This window comes from Siphateles boraxobius, unplaced genomic scaffold (assembly GCF_051911475.1).
Source record: "Siphateles boraxobius isolate OS27281-9 unplaced genomic scaffold, OSU_SipBor_1 105, whole genome shotgun sequence".
In the NCBI taxonomy this organism is placed as follows: Eukaryota; Metazoa; Chordata; class Actinopteri; order Cypriniformes; family Leuciscidae; genus Siphateles; species Siphateles boraxobius.
Genome location: NW_027508706.1, coordinates 434,670 through 454,024, shown reverse-complemented (window position 1 = coordinate 454,024; position 19,355 = coordinate 434,670). Strand labels below are relative to the sequence as shown.

Genomic DNA, 19,355 nt, shown 5'->3' with positions numbered 1-19,355 from the left:
TTGTCTTTGTAAAGAAAACTTACAGCAAAATGTTATAATAATAATAATAATAATAATAATAATAATAATAATAATAATTTAATATTTTTCAAAAACTCAAAAGTAAAAAAAAAAGAAAAAAAAGATGATTTAAAACAAACTCCCGGATTTACAGACAGACACGGCTTAAGTTAGTCCTAGTCTAAAATGCATGTTTGAGCTGTTTTAACTGAAAGCAACTTAAAGAAAGCACTGACATCTCTTAAAATATATTGTTTTGTCTCAAGCACACTAATAATGTTTTTTTTCCTACTTAAATATCCTAATTAAACTAAGGCTTTATCCTCGCTTAGTCTAAGCCTTTTCTGTGAAATCAGGCCAAAATTCTAAATTAATTAATCATTTAAAAAAAATAAAAATAATAATTTTTGAGGCCAGTGCTTATGTTGTCAGGGCAAGCAAAAATCTGGCCCAACTGGGCGAGTATAAAAATTCATTGTCATTGCTAGTTGCCCATTCACAGCTTAACTCCATAGAACTGCAAATTTGCAGAAGTTAGTTACATTAACAGACACTGTTAAGAAACCAGAAATTCCTGAATGCCATCCAATCACCACAAGTATGAATTCATTGTAATACTCTGGGGTACGAGTAATATTAATTGTGATGTTTTGTTTGCAAGCTCCACTAATTAGGATGGATGTCACAGCCTTGTTTCTATGGTGAAAAACTTAAATGTAAAAAAAAACGTTACATATTCCAGCTCTTTGGCATGAGTACAGTATTCAAAAAGGGTATATCTAGAATTAGATGCTCCGATGTTAGAAGTACGGCCTTAACCAGCTTGTAATCAATGACTTCGCTTTTCTCGTGACCATGCGGCATGCAGGACTCCTCAGTTTATTTCAAGCGAATGAGGTTAAACAGAATTAAAGTGATGTCAGCGAGGTGGCACGGTAAATTTGATTTTGCAATCCTTCATCTGCCTTTCAAGCTCTCATAAAAGGCACCAGGAAGGAGTGCAGAGGAGAGATAAGCTGTGGAAAAAATGACCATGAAAAATATTTCACTGAGCAGAGGATGTTGAAAAACTCAGTAACAGGGGTCAACAGTCACGTGCCCGACTAGATGGGCTGACGACAGAAAGGGTGAAAGAAGAAGATGTGCAGGAAAGCAGACAAATTCCTCTTCATACAACAGAGCGTGTCTGTATGAAGAGAGTGAAGAAAACGTAAAAATAGAGAAATGCTTCAGGCTGCTTGACTTTAACCAGGAAGGAAGAAAAAAAACAACATGTAACGAGGGACGTATGTTTATGCATGAGGGGAAACTTTTCCCTCTTGAATAGTTAAAGAGCAAATGTGGGATTTGCAGGAATTGGTGTCTGCAGGAGGAAGCGTATGAGGGTAGGTACTGGATGATGGCTGGAGCGTTTGACACACTTCAGGAGCTTAAAGAGCTGGATGTCCTTGGTAGTAAATTTAAGTGAAGACTGTAGGGATGATCATAGAGGGAGGGAACATACGCCCATAAAACTCTAGGAGAGTCTAGGACCGGAATTCATGAAAATCTTAAAGACAAAATTAAATTATAAATTAAATGATAAAACTTCTGTAAAAATAATACTTAACACATTTATTAATACTTGTAATACATGTTTTTGAAAAAGGTTTTTCCAAGAAATCAGTCAATTAATTCTATGGATAATTTTTTTTCTCTCTTAAAGCTGCAGTAGGGAGTTTTGAGAAAATGTTGACTTAGCCTTAAAATTTGAAGAAGCACAACTTACAGGTCCAACCCCCTTGCTCTCTGCTGCGCTACAGCCCTCCCTCCACAGCTCCTCCCCCACAGCTCCTTCCTCCACAGCTCCTCCCCCACAGCTCCTCCCTCCACAGCTCCTCCCCCACAGCTCCTCCCCCACAGCTCCTCCCCTCACAGCTCCTCCCTCCACAGCTCCTCCCCCACAGCTCCTCCCCCCACAGCTCCTCCCCCACCAGCTCCTCCCCCACAGCTCCTCCCCCACCAGCTCCTCCCTCCACAGCTCCTCCCCCACAGCTCCTCCCTCCACAGCTCCTCCCCCACAGCTCCTCCCCTCACAGCTCCTCCCTCCACAGCTCCTCCCCCACAGCTCCTCCCCCCACAGCTCCTCCCCCACAGCTCCTTCCTCCACAGCCCCCCCCACAGCTCCTCCCTCCACAGCTCCTCCCCCACAGCTCCTCCCCTCACAGCTCCTCCCCCACAGCTCCTCCCCCACAGCTCCTCCCCCACAGCTCCTCCCTCCACAGCTCCTCCCTCCACAGCTCCTCCTCCACAGCTCCTCCCTCCACAGCTCCTCCCTCCACAGCTCCTCCCTCCACAGCTCCTCCCCCACAGTGGAGCCTGCCGTGAACGCGCAGGCAAGTAAGCAGGACCACCGATGACGGAGGATTATAAACAGGAATGGAGCATTCACTAATAGGGACGAAACATCTACAATATGCTTTACATTGACTATGGCCTGTCCATACTTTGACTACAAACTTGGTCCTCAAATCATTATGTATTTTGCAATACATGTAACTTTATAAGGTTGCACTCTTTCTATAAGTTATAAATAGCTACTAAGATAACGTTAAAGGATTAGTTCACTTTTGAAAAAACTTTTGCTGATAATTTACTCACCCTCATGTCATCCAAGATGTCCATGTCTTTCTTTCTTTAGTCGAAAAAGAAATTAAGGTTTTTGATGAAAACATTCCAGGCTTTTTCTCCATATAATGGACTTCAATAGGACACAAACGTTTCAAGGACCAAATGACAGTTTCAGTGCAGCTTCAAAGGGTTTTAAACGATACCAGACAATGAATAAGGGTCTTAGCGAAACGATCGGTCATTTCAAAAATGGAGGAGCCAGAGGAGCTTGATTTTTTTCACAGATTATCTGTCTCATATTTTCATACTCATACTTTCAGGACATAATGACAGTTTTAACAAATATTTGTTTACAAAAGCTACCTACTGGAGCTTTAAAGTCCCGCTGTGGTGAAAATCAAGTGTTTAATGTTGTTTATATGTCTATGTGGTGTTTTTAATATGCTTTAAGAAAAAACGTGCAAATTCATAAATCAACACCATTGCTGAGTATTTTCTCCTTAAAACTGCAGTGAAACTACCTTGTATCCAATCACGTCAACATGTGGGCGGGCTTTAGCATATCATTAACTGCGAACTAGCACGAGAGTCTCAAGAGAAACCAGGCTATCCCAGTATCTTTTTCTCTTGATATGAAAAATCGGGTAGATTTAGCAATGTAGCGGGCAGGGTCCGAAATTAACACCCGCCAAGCGCCAAATGCGGGTAGATTTTCCGTTTGGCGAGTAAATCTCAAAAGGCTATCCGCCCCCCTGGCGGGTGAATGTTCATACCAAAATAGTAATTTAATAAAATGTTTATTACAATTGCATTTTGTAATGTTATAAAATATCTAGCATGATGGCTACGGACATGACGGAGTTGTTGTGTTTGCGGGATGGGAATTGAAAGTGACATGGCGCACCTGAAGAACGAGCAGAGAGAGAGACAGCGAGAGAGAGAGAGAGAGAGAGAGAGCCCTGGTCGCGCGCCCGCACTCTTTCTCTTCGAAACCAGGCGAAAGTATAAACAAGGCTTCACCGTCTCCTAATCGCTGTCTTGCTCTCTCTCCCTGGCACATATTCATCAAAATAAATCGACACGATGGTAAAGGTCGGAAGATCATAGTTTCATGTGGAGCATTCGGATATTTTTTTTCCTGAATTACCGCTGGGTGTGAACTGTGAATTGTGCTAAAATACCTTATCTTCTCTGAAGCGTTCCGCACATTCAGCTGACATAAACCACACTTTAAATAAACGAAAAAACCTATCCAGTGATTAAATGTTTTCTGTGTTGACACAAATCTTGAGGGATGTCCTAGCTGCTGGGATAATCACACAACGCGTACATATCCCATAATGACACGTCCAATTCGCGAACTAATGACTCACTCCTTTGAACCGATTCATTTTAATGAAGGGTTAAAAACAACTGATATTTCCAGTCCTTCAGTTACTGATCAGTCAGAGTAAATGGAGTAAAAAAATAGGCAGAGTAAAACTAAATATTTTTTTGAAATAATTATAATATATTATTATTGCATACTTTTTATTAAATATACAATTAATACATTTCATTTGTACAGAACTATTTTTATAGGCACCACCACAAAAATATTATTTTAATGTGTGTAAATTGTGTAATATGTGTGTGTAAATAAAAGTAAGAATGGAAAATAATAGACCAGAAATATAATGCCAAAAATGTTTAAATATAGCCTATATAAATTAATGTATATGTGACACAAAAAGGCTGTTTATTATTTTGGGCGGTAAAAAATATGCTTGGCTGGTGGATTTTTTCATCTACCAGTCCCAGTGGCAGGTGAGCCAAAAAGTTAATTTCGGACCCTGGTAGCGGGTGTATGATGTATATTACTATGTTATGATGAACTATATACCTTTCTCCAATGACGCTCAGAGTTGTTCAAACCGTTTCTGATGATTGTTAGAAGGCAGCTGTCTGACTCTGAGATGCGAATGGGATCATGGTTCATGTAACATTATTAGCTGTTTGATAAAATAATCAAGCAAAAGGCTAATCATATTAATCACCGCTATGTGTCTGACGTTGTAAAGAGCAATACCATTGTGCAGCGTTTGCCTCAGTAAGTTGGCCGAGTGAATCTCTGAGCTAGTGGAGATGGGGCTTATTAGCATATTCATGGATCCGCGTATATTACATGAAGCAAGGGTGTAGAGTTGCATTCATGCTATTTTAAGACATGAAGAAATTTTTTCACGGGAAAAAAAAAAAACATTTAAATGTGTCATTTTGGTTTTAAGGAGTTTTAAGGGATACAATGATTGGCTACATTGAGACTTTAACATTCTGTAATATTTCTGTAGTCTTTTTCATATAAAATCAGCCTGACAATCAATAATAAAGATATACAAAGTGTTGTTTACACATGAAAAGTGTCAATGTTGTTATGACCCTATGGTTTGTATTTCGTAATTTCTCTGTTGTTTTGTGAGTCTCTCTGCATGTCTGTCTAGGAACGCCATCTGATTGGTTCCTGCAGGGTGATTGATGCTCTATCCTGATTGGTGCAGAGTGTTTTAAAAGACACGTCATCATTTCCTCTACAGACAGAGTGGGTTTTGTGTTTGAGCAGACAGAGAGCTTGTGATTTGAGACTGTTAATAGTATTTGAGTGTTAAGAGTTTTGAGACTGAGTACTGTTTGTTTGTTTGATTTGTGAACTGTTTGTATCTGAATATCCCCATTGGTATATTTGACCCTTTGCCTGTTTACTGACACTGATTTGGACTGCCCTTTTCAGTTTGTTTGCCTGATTGTAAATATATTGTAAATATTGATTTTTGGGAAAGTAGGGAGCTTGACGCCATTCTTTTTTTTTATTGTAAACTGTTTGAACACAGTTTTTGGTTAGGGAGTTAGCTTAACAGATTGTATTCTCATTTTCCTTTTCTTTTGGGTTAGGGTTTAGGAAAGAGGGTTAAAGACAAGGTTGTTTTTGTCTGTTATTTTGTCTTGGTCAGCTCCTGAATCATAAGTCCCAAATTAAGAAAATAAATAACATTTTGTTCTGACTCTTTCATGTTGCCTCTTTCCCCCTAGACGGGGTGTAACAATGTCTCTATGAAAATACCTAACCGGAAATGTTTTCTCCCTCTTTTAAACAGAACAATGTTTTGAATTACACTTTCAAATGCCGTGGAATGGATTGGTTCAAGAATTTGTCTTCCAAGAGCGAACTGAAATGTGTTGAAAAGATAAAAAGTAGCAATCAAGCATTAAACCATTGTAACAATCTTCCAAAGCGGAAAAGGGAACAAAGGGAACAGCTGTGTCAAGAACCAAGGAGCAAATAAATGACAGTTTTACAGCTGGTTTCATTTCAAACAAGCTGGGAGTCGCGTCATCCAACAGTTAATTGAACAAATGCTTAGTGAGTTTCTAAGCAGCACTAAACGTTGACATTTCGATTTTATACGACAATTAGAGATTCCACATTATGACTGTTCGCACTGAGTGGATGTTACACTCATGCAGTCAATTGCTACGAAGCAAAAGTGTGTAAGCAGAAGCAGACAATGTGAAGAGAGAGTCATCCATAGAGACCCTCAGTCTCGCTCCAGCCAAATCTGGGTCAAGGTTGTCTGTAAAAAGAGGACTCTTCTTCTGTCTTTTCTCGCCTTTAATTCTCTGCCTGGAACACTGGGGACTCACAGCAGACAGACGGCATAATAATTAAACCCACATAAGTCATACAAATTCAAATTTCTGTTGGCTTGAGCCTGGTTGCTGCTGCAAGTGGGTCAATACTCACATTGGTGGGTGCATAAAGTTATCTGACATCTGTACAAACATACTGTGTTTTAATTTAGATTTGTGCTGTTTATCACCTCTTCCTATTAAGTGGGTTTCAGAACTACTCGCTCTCTTCGATGATATCTCTATATTTGCTCAATTAAATCGATTCAGAAGAGAATATGAATTCATAGCCCAGAAAATGACGATCGCTGTGATTCATGCTCTCATTAGACACTGAATATGATTATGATCTCCTCTCCAGAGTTTTCAACACAAGGCTAAATCAAGGATGATAGCACTGCCGAGGACGCCTCAGAACAAACAACTGCTCGTCACCGACTGTTTAAAAGACCCAGCTACCCAATCGTTCACCTTTTTTTATGCCTGGGGTTTCAATCTTGAATTGGGTATCATTCGTGACTATGCTAGCATTTCTATAGTGGAAACTGAAAATATATAAATGACTACTTCACAACTACACAAAATAGAGATGGGTGTTTTTGTTCATTTCTCTTTTCGATTACTGACAGGTCTAAAAAAAAATACGATGACGTGTCCATCATGAAGCTGAAAATATTATAATAAGACTTATGAAAATTAATGTTGACAAATAAAAATGACACGAACATATGTCTATGAATACATGAACGTATGACTAGAAAATAAACACTAGATTACAATGTTATCAAAAAATAGATATCTAAAAGGAATAATTGCTTGCCTGGAGGTAAAGCTGAAGAGTGAATTATCTCAAATAAACTGAAGCCCGTTCTATGACATATCCTATGAGAGTAATAATCAGATATCCTAGATGAATAACATAAGCAAAAAAAAAAAAAAAGTTTGGGGTCCAAAAAATAAAATATATACACACACACACACACATATATATATTATATTATAGATAAATTGAAGATTTTCAGTAGCTGTGCTTTTGTATTTTTTTAAGCAAATTTGGGGAAGTGCCAAAATGTGAATACATTTTTATAAAATATGCATAAAAATGTATTACATTATATTAAGTTGAAACATTTATATATTGTATTACATATAAAAGTATCTTTTATAAGTGTGTAAAATTAATCTTACATAAATTTACATTATATATATTTTTTTGTTATTTATTTATTTTATAATTATAATGATAATAACGTAATTTATGTGTATAATATGTATGCATATATACAGTATATAAAGAGAATCAGATCGCACACTGGTTTGACTTCAATACTACTTTTGAACTGAGTTTCCCAAGATCCCTCTCTCTCTCTCCTGATTATTACCCGCGTCTCTCCACTGTCCTGTCATATCCAGCCATTAAAAGCCCATAAAAAAAAAACAGAAAATCCTTTCACAAAATAAAAGATTGCCTTTCTTTGAAATGCCTTCAACTGTGAACATTGTATGAAGATGCATTAGGACACTTCTGCACATCAGATGGATACACGTACATTAGCACATACAGTCTGAACAGGGTCTGCGACACGAATTACAGGCACACCGCGACGCCTCGAGCCACAGCGAACAATAGCGTGGAAGCGAACAGCATTAGCGATGTGGAGTAACGATGTACTGTAGGTGACCCACATGGAGGGGATAGAGGTGATAGGAGCACTTGTGCTAAGTGCAGATATGGTGGAAAGCTATATTTACTGACAGGAACTGAAAACCATTTGTCCTGTAGCTGTGTTATTAGCTGCTCCTTGTTATAAAATGGTAAATGCTCGGCCGCTCCATGTAGAGCATTTGTCAGAGCACTTCACTCCAGTTCTACCGCGGTTTAAACAAGGAAACACACCCTGGACACTCAAGCTAATAGGAAAAAGCTTTGATAAACACTGAAGTACTGTATGTTTCTGTTCTCTGCCATGTGCCGCCCACTCATTTTGCATTGTCCTCGCCAGCGGTGCCTGACTGCATAAAGACAACGGTTAGGTAGTGTGTCACTTGAGGGATAACTCATCCAATCAGATTCTCTGACAGGTTGTCTTTCTCAGGATCTCTGTAGTGACTTCCTGCTTGTCTCCGATTGAAGAGCTCGGGAGGCCAGACATCCATCACACACCGGGACATCTGGGAGCTCGACCCAGGTGTATGAAACAGGGGTGGGTTGGATCATTTATATTATGTCATTTTATATATTACGGTCATGGTCTATTATAGGGCTGCACAATTAATCGAATTTCTAATTGCGATTACGATTACGGATGCCACGATTACGTAATCGTTCAAAGCCGCGATTACAAAAGATGGCGCGGGGGTGGTGATGGCGCAGTGGATAAGACACATGCCTTTGGTGTGAGAGACCCGGGTTCGAATCCACTGTGAGACACCAATGTGTCCCTGAGCAAGACACTTAACCCCTAGTTGCTCCAGAGGCGTGCGACCTCTGAAATATAGCAATTGTAAGTCGCTTTGGATAAATGAATAAATGTAAATGTAAATAAAGAAAATCCACTCTGCGTGTGTGTGTTAAGAGCCTAGTTAAGTTATGAGAGGCGAATCACGGCTATTTCAGAAAACCCAGCACAATATGACATACCAGGCAGTGACGCAAGTATACGCTGAAATAAAAAAGTCTTTCACCTTAGAAAAAAGGACTTTACTGTCCTGTCAGCCGCTATACTGTGCTCGTAGCGCGCACTCTTCAATTGCACGCGCAAATGCGGCGGCGCGCGCTGTGTATCGCTTCACTGTATGAAGTGCAAAAGAAACTACGAGCATGCAACTTCGTTACAATGCAAATTAGTAAGTCACGGAATAAAAGTAAAATACCAATAAATCACGTGTTAGCTGAGAAGGATTTACATGCAGGTGTGATTTTCATTCACCAGGAGCTGTTTCATTAACAGTTCTTGTTAGTATTGTGTATTTACCATGGTAAGTGTCGTTTCCATAACCCAAAAATGCCACTTTATTTTCACTTTGTGTTATTTTTTATATTTTTAATTGACTGTGGTGGCTCATATCAACATTGTATTAACAAAAACTAGTTTGGGACTGCTATTTAATTGCTTTAGCATAGTCCTAATGTTTTTCTTTACTATGAGTCATTCTTACAATTGATGTGTATGTTAAGTAAAGGGGGACAGTACTTGTGTGCGTGTTAACAATTTTTGTGTAAACATTTATTATAATATGCCTATATATATTCAATGTAAATTGTGATAATCGTAATTAATAATCGCAATTAAAATTTCAAGGGAATAATCGGCAATTATGATTTTTGTCATAATTGTGCAGCTCTAGTCTATTATCAAAACAGCAATAATACAGTGTCTATTTAATAAATAATTTAATAAATTATCAAAATACAGTGAATGAAATACTTAAATGAAATCTTTCTAATTATTATTATTTTGCATGGAAAGAAATGGATGCAAATCAAAAGATGCACAATATTTCTGGCATCAGTGTAAATGTTTAATGTTATGTATCTCGACTATAAATCAAAATCAATTCTTATTGGATGAGTTATGTCTGAAGCTGCTAAAAACACACAACCCTCTTGAATATATGACGCACATGTATTATTGTGGGAACTGCAAACGACTAAACTCCTCGTCTTGACTCTGCATATTGATCTACAGTGGTACACCATAAACAATACATAAAAATCTTTACTCATTGACATTTCGACTGCCAATATAGTCAAATCACCCAGCATTAGTATGAAATAAAACAAGAGTTCATCTACACAAACACATACACGTCTGCCTTTAGATGTACTTAATATGATCAAAACCTCACTTACACTGCCAAAACCTGTCTTTGATTATGAAATAGCACAAACGAATACATACGCATATATGAATATATCACCATGTCTAACTTAAACTATACTGTAATCCACAAAAGCTCAAACTATTTGATGGATATAGCAGGTCTTGAAGGAACATGGTTTTGGCATGTTGTCAAATACCATAGAAAACAATTACGGCAAGTCTGTCACAAACAAAAATCACATTTACAGTAGTGGAATTACAGCGGAAATCAACGAGGCAAGAAATAGCAATTATATATATATATATATATATATATATATATATATATATATATATATATATATACTGTATATATATGTATTTTTTTTTACAGCCAAATGACGTGAACAATACAAATGTTAAAATGAGACTAGAGTGATAAAATCTGGTTAGCAGTGTTGCTATTGTTAACTAAAAATAAAACTATAAAAATAATTTTCTTGAATTGAAATAAAGCTGAAATAAAATAAATATCAAATGAAAAACAATTTTATTTTAATTCAGTCACTTTGAAGTTTAAGTACTAAAATAACACTGCTGGTTAATAAGTAATATCCCATTTATGATGTAGGTAAACGTAATAATACAATATATACCAAACCAAGAAAATATTTTAACGCATTTAAAAAAAAAAGCTGCACATTTTTTAATTTAAAGCCTCATAGACTTTAATTGGAAGTGCTTTACTGTAAACTACATTTTGAATCAAAATTATTTTCTGTGGTGATTGGCTCCATATTGCAATAGAGCATTAATTTTATTAATGGATCTGCATCTCATTTAACACTCCTTCTATTAATTGACAGAAACATTTGGCTGAAATATGCCAAATATTACAAAACCGGAATAACAGCATTAAACGACTGACAGTAAAGAAAGCAGCATTTACACTTAGTCAGAAAATCGCTCCTGCAGAAAATGGGTTCTGCAACAAAATAATCCCACCAGACAGTTTATTCATTATCATATCTTGGAGGACCGGGAGCACAGGTGACAGAGCCGTTCCTCGGCTGGAGGATTCAGGTACAGCGCGTGAGAGTTAATAAGACATGCAGTGGAGAGATCTGACCTGCTTGGCTGAAGAAAGCCTCAGGAGTTCATGTGGAAATGTGTTTGTTTGTGCGTCACTGACCTCTTTAGGTTGAGGAGAGCCCAGGGGACGCCAGTCGGGGTCTTAAAAGCCGGCAACAGCTTCTCTCCTAGTTCAACAGCTTTTTTCCTGAACACCTGGAGTGAAAGAAAGACAGACAGACAGACAGAGGTTAGTCTATCCTCATCTACACAGAGCAACAGCAGAGCCGTGTAACCTCTGGCTGCCCTTGCCTTCCCATAAACTCCCCATATTTATTTTATCAGTCATATTTGCATGATACACAGAGTCAGCCGACAGAAAGAGAGGCATTGATATTCTGCTGAGGGCTGGATTGGGGAGACGGCTGATAACAGCAGATAAGATGAGGGCACGCGGCCCGCTGTAAACCTGCTGCCTGCCTGTCATCTTCCGTCTGCTATCTGGCCCTTCATTCAACTCCTCTGACATTTCAAACCATCAGGGGCTGCAACCAATCCCTCGACCAGCAAATGTGCTGCACACCGGCGGCTGCTGGGACGGTGTTGTGCGGAGCCAAAGCGGACTCATCTGATCCAGAAATGCTAAGAAAACATTATTTTCATCAAGTCACAGTAAAGACAATAATTTTCCATAAAAAGATTACGCAGCCGACCGGTTTGCAACATTGATAAGAATAAATGTTTCTTGAGCAGCAAATCATCACATCAGACTGATTTCTGGGGGATCATGTGACACTGAAGACTGGAGTAATGATGCTGAAAATTCAGCATTGCCATCACAGGAATAAATTATTTTTTTCAAAATATTAAAATAGAAAACTGTATTTTTGAACAGACCTTAAACTTTTCAACTGTAGAGGACATTTAAATAAAATAAATTAATTAAAAAAAATATATAAATAAAATAATTTCATGAATAATATCATGTAGATTTTCATTAAAATGTTTTTTAAAAATTAGAATATTATATATATATATATATATATATATATATATATATATATATATATATATACATTTATTGAAGTAAACTAATACGGTCCACTTACTGCTTTAATTTTTACAGATTTTTACTAGCTATGGCGTGCCCACTAATATGATTAGCTATTTCTAACATATTTGTGTCCGAAAAATATACATTTGTATTCTTCATCAAAAGTTGTGTATAAAAAATAAGCAGATAAAATAAACTTTATTGACAACTATAAACTAATGACTTTGAACCACAAAGAAATGCACATATTAATTTATTTATATTCCTTAACAAATTTTTACTGCAAGACTACCACTAATAATTCTCACAATTTCAATAAAACCTTTGATAAAATATTAACAAGCTAGACAACATTATATCTTCAATACAGTAAATTAGTATAATTGGTCAACAAATGTTCGATCTGTAGTTTTCTTTTGTCATTAAAACACATGCTTATGATCAACAAACAATACTCAGTGCAATACTCCCACTGTTTAGTGCAATATCCCACAACTCAGGTGATACTTATATGTAGATTTATTTATTTATAATATTCAAAACACTGTAAATAGGTTCATAATCTGTAAATCTGAAAATGTCTATTCTGACTAAACCCAACTGTGATAGTTTTACTCTCATATATTTATATTTTTATTTTTTATTCTTATAATTTGTAGTATTATGTTTCATGTTGTATTTGTATATGTCCACTGGAAGCCTCAGTACCAAAACAAATTCCTTGTGTGTGCAAGCACACTTGGCAATAAAGCTCTTTCTGATTCTGATTCTGATTCTGAAACACAAGGTACAGTCACAACGCAGCACTGACCAAAACTTTAAGATCCTAGTAAATATTAGTCAAGGTTTCTTGCATCAAAAATTTAGTTATGCATCAGTTTTGACCTTCTTTCTGACTCCTTCAGGCTATTTGTTTTAAACTGCACCTTTATGACTTTTATATTTAAATGACCAGCTTTCCATGATTTGTCACATGTAGGCTAATATTTATGGCATGTGTTGCAGGGGTTAGCTGGATGAAGGATGCAGTTCTGTGTCAGAGAGGCGGATTTACTCGTCCCTCTTGTAATTCATCCTGAGTCAGAAAGCCCAGAAAGCAAAGGTCCCGTGAGCACGGACAGATCGCTGCGTGAGAGGAGAGGCGGCACACACAGAAATGAAACTGCAATTCAACGACTTGACAAAATGTATTGGGGAATAAAAGCACTGCACTATTGTGAAGCAGTAAAATGATAATAATCATACAATTGGAATTAAATCAACTGTAATGCTGAAGAATGTTAGAGTCAGTTTCATATCTGATCATAAATCCCTCTACACTGGGGTCGGTTTCACAAAGCTATTTTAGACCAGTCTATAGTGTTAGACAAGTCGAAAATACAAAATGCTCATAGACTAGTCTCTAATGCAAGTTAGACTGTTTCACAAAAATAAAGACTGACTTAATTTAGACCAAAAACGTTAGACACCTTAACCCAGGCTAACCCAGGTCTAATACTCTGTTACCTTGGCAACCAGCAGTAACAATCAGTTACAGTACAAACAGCCGAAAGAAAAGGGAAAATGCTAATAATTTGTGGTTTTCTGACGGCGTTATGGAGAGAGCTATGAGGAGGGAAAGGATTTTTAGGATATTTCCTCTTAAATATTTATTTTTTTGGCATCTTGTAGCATGTTTTTGTATCTTTTCTATACGTCTTTAACGCTCCGCTCAACGGTCGGATTAACGCTGTTAACTGTCAATCTTTTTCCAAATGAAACATTTCTTCTTGCTACTACATTCTCCGCTAAATTTCCCAAGTAAAATGTCCTTGTAACTGTTATACTCCTCCAACAAACACATGTTTTTTTCCGCCGGGGTAAACTGCACTGAGCGATTGAATGCGCTACTCGATCCGCCATGTTTTTTGTTTTGAAAAGTGTCTTATTTTACCCAGAATGCATTGCAGTGTAGTCCTACTTAAGATAGTCAGAGTCTCAAGTGCTTTGTGCAACGGTCTGATTTAGATGTCGATCTGAAGTCTGACTGTCTACTATAAGCCGTAGTCAAAGTCTATCTTTGTGAAACCGGGCCCTGAGCTCATCACAGGACGTCTTTATTTCCAATTCATCTGACATTCGGTATGCATATCAAGGATGAGGTCAACGTGTCGAAGCGTTTTCCCCAGCGCCTCTCCCGGCTAGATGAAGTCTGTGTGCTCGCCCTTGCTACTTCAAACACAAGGTCAGCTGTTTTCCTGCCCGTGTGAATTCACTTATCAGGTTGTCTGGTTGGATGTCACCAACAGGCCCACCACCTCCACCACATCCAATGCTTTTAGGAGAATGTTTACAGAGCGTTTGGAAGTGAGCCTTGAACCGTCACGTACAGCCAGCAATCAAATAACTGGTAACAGAAACAGTCAGAAACTCCTTCAAAACTGCTTTTGAGATATTAGCGGCTGGCTTGAGTGCTCGTGTGACATGCTCATTGTTTTTTACTTGCATATATAAATAAATGCACATATATTTAGCTAACATATGCAGGTGTGCATTATCACCTCTGTGACTGCATTCACTTTCAACCATTCAATTGAACTTTGATCGACTGTCCCATGACTCAGAGAAAGCAAAATACGAACAGAGCGGAACGACGACATTTTCAAATAGACTGATGACAATGTTTAATATATCAAAAACAGACAGCCTTTAATATAAATGAGAACTGATGGCCATAGCATGCTATAGATATTCATGTGGACAATTTATCAGTGAGTTTGTACTGATTACATTAATTTAACAAATTACAAAATGAAGCATGATTAAGTGGTGTTGGTCTGTGCTAAACTTTTTACCATGATGCCTTAGTAATAAAAAAGTATTTTATAAGGCATAGTTCACCCAAAAATCTTGCCCTCATTTCCTCACCCTCATGTTGTTCCAAACCTGCATGATTTCTTTCTTCTGTTGAACACAAAAGAAGATATTTTGAAGAATGTCGGTCAGACAGCTGACGGTAGCCATTGACTTCCATAGTATTTTTTCCTACTATGAAACTCAATGGCTACCGTTAACTGTTTACAATAATAATGATAATTAGGGCTGGGTATCGTAACAAAATTTTCGATACCGATACCTTGACTTCGATACCGGTTCCTGAACGATACCTTTTTCGATACCAATTTTATAAATATAACATTACCTAAAAAAAAACTTTTCATTTTTCAGTTTGTTGACTGTTTTACACTCATATTTTGAGTCTGTAAAAAAGCACCAATGCTAAAGTTTTCTATGTTTCCTAATCATTTAACAACATGTATTCTTTACTTCAATGAACGCATTGTTTCTGCCTTAACTTAATGCATTGTTTAACAATGAAACTGAATGAAAATTAATTGAAATGCATTACACACAGTCACCCCTGATAACAGATCACTCTAAATTGTAATTTAGACACATGCATTTTCTGTAAAGCTGCTTTGAAATGATATGTTTTGTGAAAAATGCTATACAAATAAATGTGAATTGAATTAAATATAGGCTACTGGGGTGCGGTATATATGCCTCGCGCTCAGCACACATGAAGCTTGCGCAAAGCACTGGCAAAAGTAGCCTAATGATTATGGATGTGTTGGGAAACGATAGCAATTAGATATTTTAATTGTTTATTAATGAACAAGTGTTTACTAAACGTGTTGGCTGCAAAGATGATTATTGCGAATTTACGATGCTGACTCGTCATCCCTGCAGTAGTGAACGCGCGCGCGCCTATATGGATTAGGTAATCAAGCTATTTATTTCTAATCGTTTCGTTTAAAAGTAGACATATTTTGAACATATATAGAACTATTTCTCATGTCTGTGAGGCAAGTATCCTATACGCTGAGTTTTGGTTTATATGTGACGCGCTCCAGTTCTTGTAGTCGAAGGCGGATAAACTTTCTACTCTCGAGTGTATTCTGTGCGCTTTTAAGTGCCTTATCAGATTTACCGTGTTACCGGTCTTAGCAGCAATTATCTTGTCGAAAATATTGCATCGTGTGCTTATGGCATCGAGTCGGGTACATAGGTACACTTTTGATAATTTCCACATATTTTCTATCTATCTGGGTTGGACGCTTACACACACACACACACACACACACACACACACACACACACACACACACACACACACACACACACACACACACACACACACACACACACACACACACACACACACACACACACACACACAGCCTCATGTGCGACGAGCCACGTCTCTGGGCCGCCACGTACACTAGTGTTTTTCCACCACAGCCAATCATGCTGCATGTTTATTGTTTCACTGACGTGGACGATTAACCACTTAGGTACCGAAACTTGGTACCGAAAAACAAGACATGTTTCGATACTCTGTAGTATCGAGGCAATTCGGTCGGTACCTAAAAAGTACCGAACTCGGTGCCCAGCCCTAATGATAATAAGTAATAAGTATTATTATTATTATTATAGTAGATTATATAGTGTAAAAGTAATGCTGAGGAGAAATAAAACAATGTTAAGCAGACTCATAACTTGAAGGTCACTTAAAAACATCTTGTGACACTTCAAGGTTGTGTAAGTGCGAGTGTGTATGAATACGTAAAAGACACAAAGCAACTGTTGGTCAAGTGCTAGATGTCCACTGAACAAGACAAATTGCCTTGACAGTGGATTGTGAGCAGAGAACCTCACAAGCCTTTACCTAGATTACTGTGAGGACTACAGGGACAGGAGCACACCGCTGCGGAGAGCCGTCTGACCCTTTCAAAGCTCTCTGGATCAGACTGATCCAGGTGTGGAGAAGAGCGGACAAAAAGGTTCAAGAAAAAAAAAACAATGAAAGCAAAGCCCTAAAGCTCAAGACAGCTTCGATAAAGGCTGACATTTACGCCACCGTGAGGACCACAGCTCACGCTAAGGGAGACTAGAAAGTGTGTTTTGGAGAAATGAAACACGGCTAAACTAACAGCAAAGGTGCTGCATGCAAATTTGGAATTAAATTCACCTTCAAATCAGGTCACACGAATGAGTACTTATGAAAAATGCTAAATAAGTCTTTCATTAATTTTAGGATAGCTTTGCACAATCAAGGAGAGAAATGTTGAGACGAATGTACAATTCCAGTAAACGTTATTATTACCAAACACAATATACTTTCGATATTTCATTAAACAGAGTAAATTTCCCAAATAGATACTTTTGGAAACCAGAATTAGATCTAGAAGATTAATTGCTGTGAAAGAAAATCTATTATCAGATCAATCCGAGGTAAACCGGGCAGACGAAACAGGGTCAACATTACCAAATGAAAATCCCAGAAGCAGTAACCCAGCTGAACTCCATTTACCAAATTAAAGGCGTTTAATACATTTTTTTTTTTAAACACACCATGTTTAATGGTTATTAACCATTCACGGTGGGGTTTTCTAAGATGTTTAAGTATCATTATTATTGCTCACACTAAGTTTTAGTGATATAAACCAGTGGCCAGCCAGCATTAAATGTTGAACTTTGACTTTGTTCGTGCTATACCTCAACTCTTATTGTGCTCTGATTTTGTTTTAGTTTTTTTTTGTTCTCTGAACGGTAATATCATGGCAGCAATTGGGCAATAAAATAATAATAATTAAAAAAATCAATAAATCAATTAAAATAAAATAAGCTTTTGTGAAATGTTCAAATTGGCCCTAACCCTTTTCTTCTCTACAAACCAATGTCAGAGCTTTAGAGCCCTGAAAAGTGTGGGGCTCAAATATAATTGTCATTTAAATAATAATAAAATAAAAAACTCTATAAATGAGTTTTAAATTGATGATTAGACTCACACTTAAGTGCCCTCTGAAGGCATCATTTTAGGTTGTTTGGCAAGTAGGGTGTGTGTGTGTGTGTGTGTGTGTGTGCGTGTTAGGGCTGAGCGATTTTATCGATTCTGCGATATAAATCGATATTTTTTTCCTAAGAAAGTATCGATTTTTAGGCCGCGAGTATCGATACATAAGTCCCAAATCCCCCATGTTAAACCCGTTGGCGTTGCATGAAGAGTGATTTGGTCAGCCAGCCGCTAGTGGCCAGCTGCGCGCGTGCATTGATATTGACGAAAATCCAGCTGTATTCAAACAACAACTTAGCTCTCCTTGTTGGCTAGCCTCCTTGCATGCTGGCTAGTAGGTTTTTTAAAAGCTGGGCCTCCGAAATTGACAGCGCTGTGCTGGACAGATTTGGGCAGCGGTGTTCCGTGAGTGAGAAAGTGCGCGAGGTACGGATGAGTTTGTGAGAGAGAGAGAGAGAGAGAGAGAGAGAGAGAGAGAGAGAGAGAGAGAGAGAGAGAGAGAGAGAGAGAGAGAGAGAGAGAGAGAGAGAGAGAGAGAGAGAGAGAGAGAGAGAGAGAGAGAGAGAGAGAGAGAGAGAGAGAGAGAGAGAAAGAGAGAGAGATGCGCTCTGCAATCAAATACGATTTTAAATAGGCTTAGTAAAAAAAAAAAAAGTAAAAAAAAAAAAAATCGTATTCGTTGGCGGAAAACGCCGGCTTTAGGCGCATGGTGAACGCAATGGAGCCCCGCTATCCTATTCCAACCCGCGAACACCTCATCATGGTTTGCATTCCCAGGCTGTACACATACAAGAGCACACGTCAAAGCCTCCCTGGCCAGCGCGGAGAGAGTTTCCCTGGCGTGCGACGGCTGGACCTCACATGTTCAATGTCAAGCTAAGAAAGCTGTCAAAGCAAATGCAGTGCAAAGAAACTGTTCAGAACAGGCCACTTGCTGCACTTTTTAACTCTCCATTGTTAATTGCAATACTGCACTTTATTTACTTTTCAAAGGCTTGTAAGCTACAGTTTGCACTGTTGTGTTTCAATAAATAGAACTAATTTTCTCAACACATATTAAATTCATTTTGTCCAGCATTTGCAAGCTGTACTCTCTGTCCAGTCAGAGACATATATTGTGTAATTGATGCTTTCAGTTTTCAGTTCAATTAATTCAATCCAAGTAAATGGAAGACTCACAAGATGTCACCAAAATCACTCTGTCCCCTTTAAATCTTTCAGAAAATGATGTAGATGTATCGAATTATATCGAATCGTATCGTTGGCTGAATATCGTGATATATATCGTATCGTCAGCCGAATATCGTGTCTCGTATCG

The 19,355-nt window shown here is 37.9% G+C and overlaps 1 protein-coding gene across 1 annotated transcript in view; it reads right to left on the bottom strand.

Moving 5' to 3' along the window:
* Positions 1 to 19,355, bottom strand: part of man1a1 (mannosidase, alpha, class 1A, member 1) — a 142,675-nt gene that overhangs the window by 41,249 nt on the left and 82,071 nt on the right. Inside the window, exon 5 of the mRNA XM_077247081.1 lies at positions 11,269 to 11,363. Within this exon, the coding sequence (XP_077103196.1) occupies positions 11,269 to 11,363 (95 nt within the window). The remainder of the gene's footprint in view (positions 1 to 11,268; positions 11,364 to 19,355) is intronic.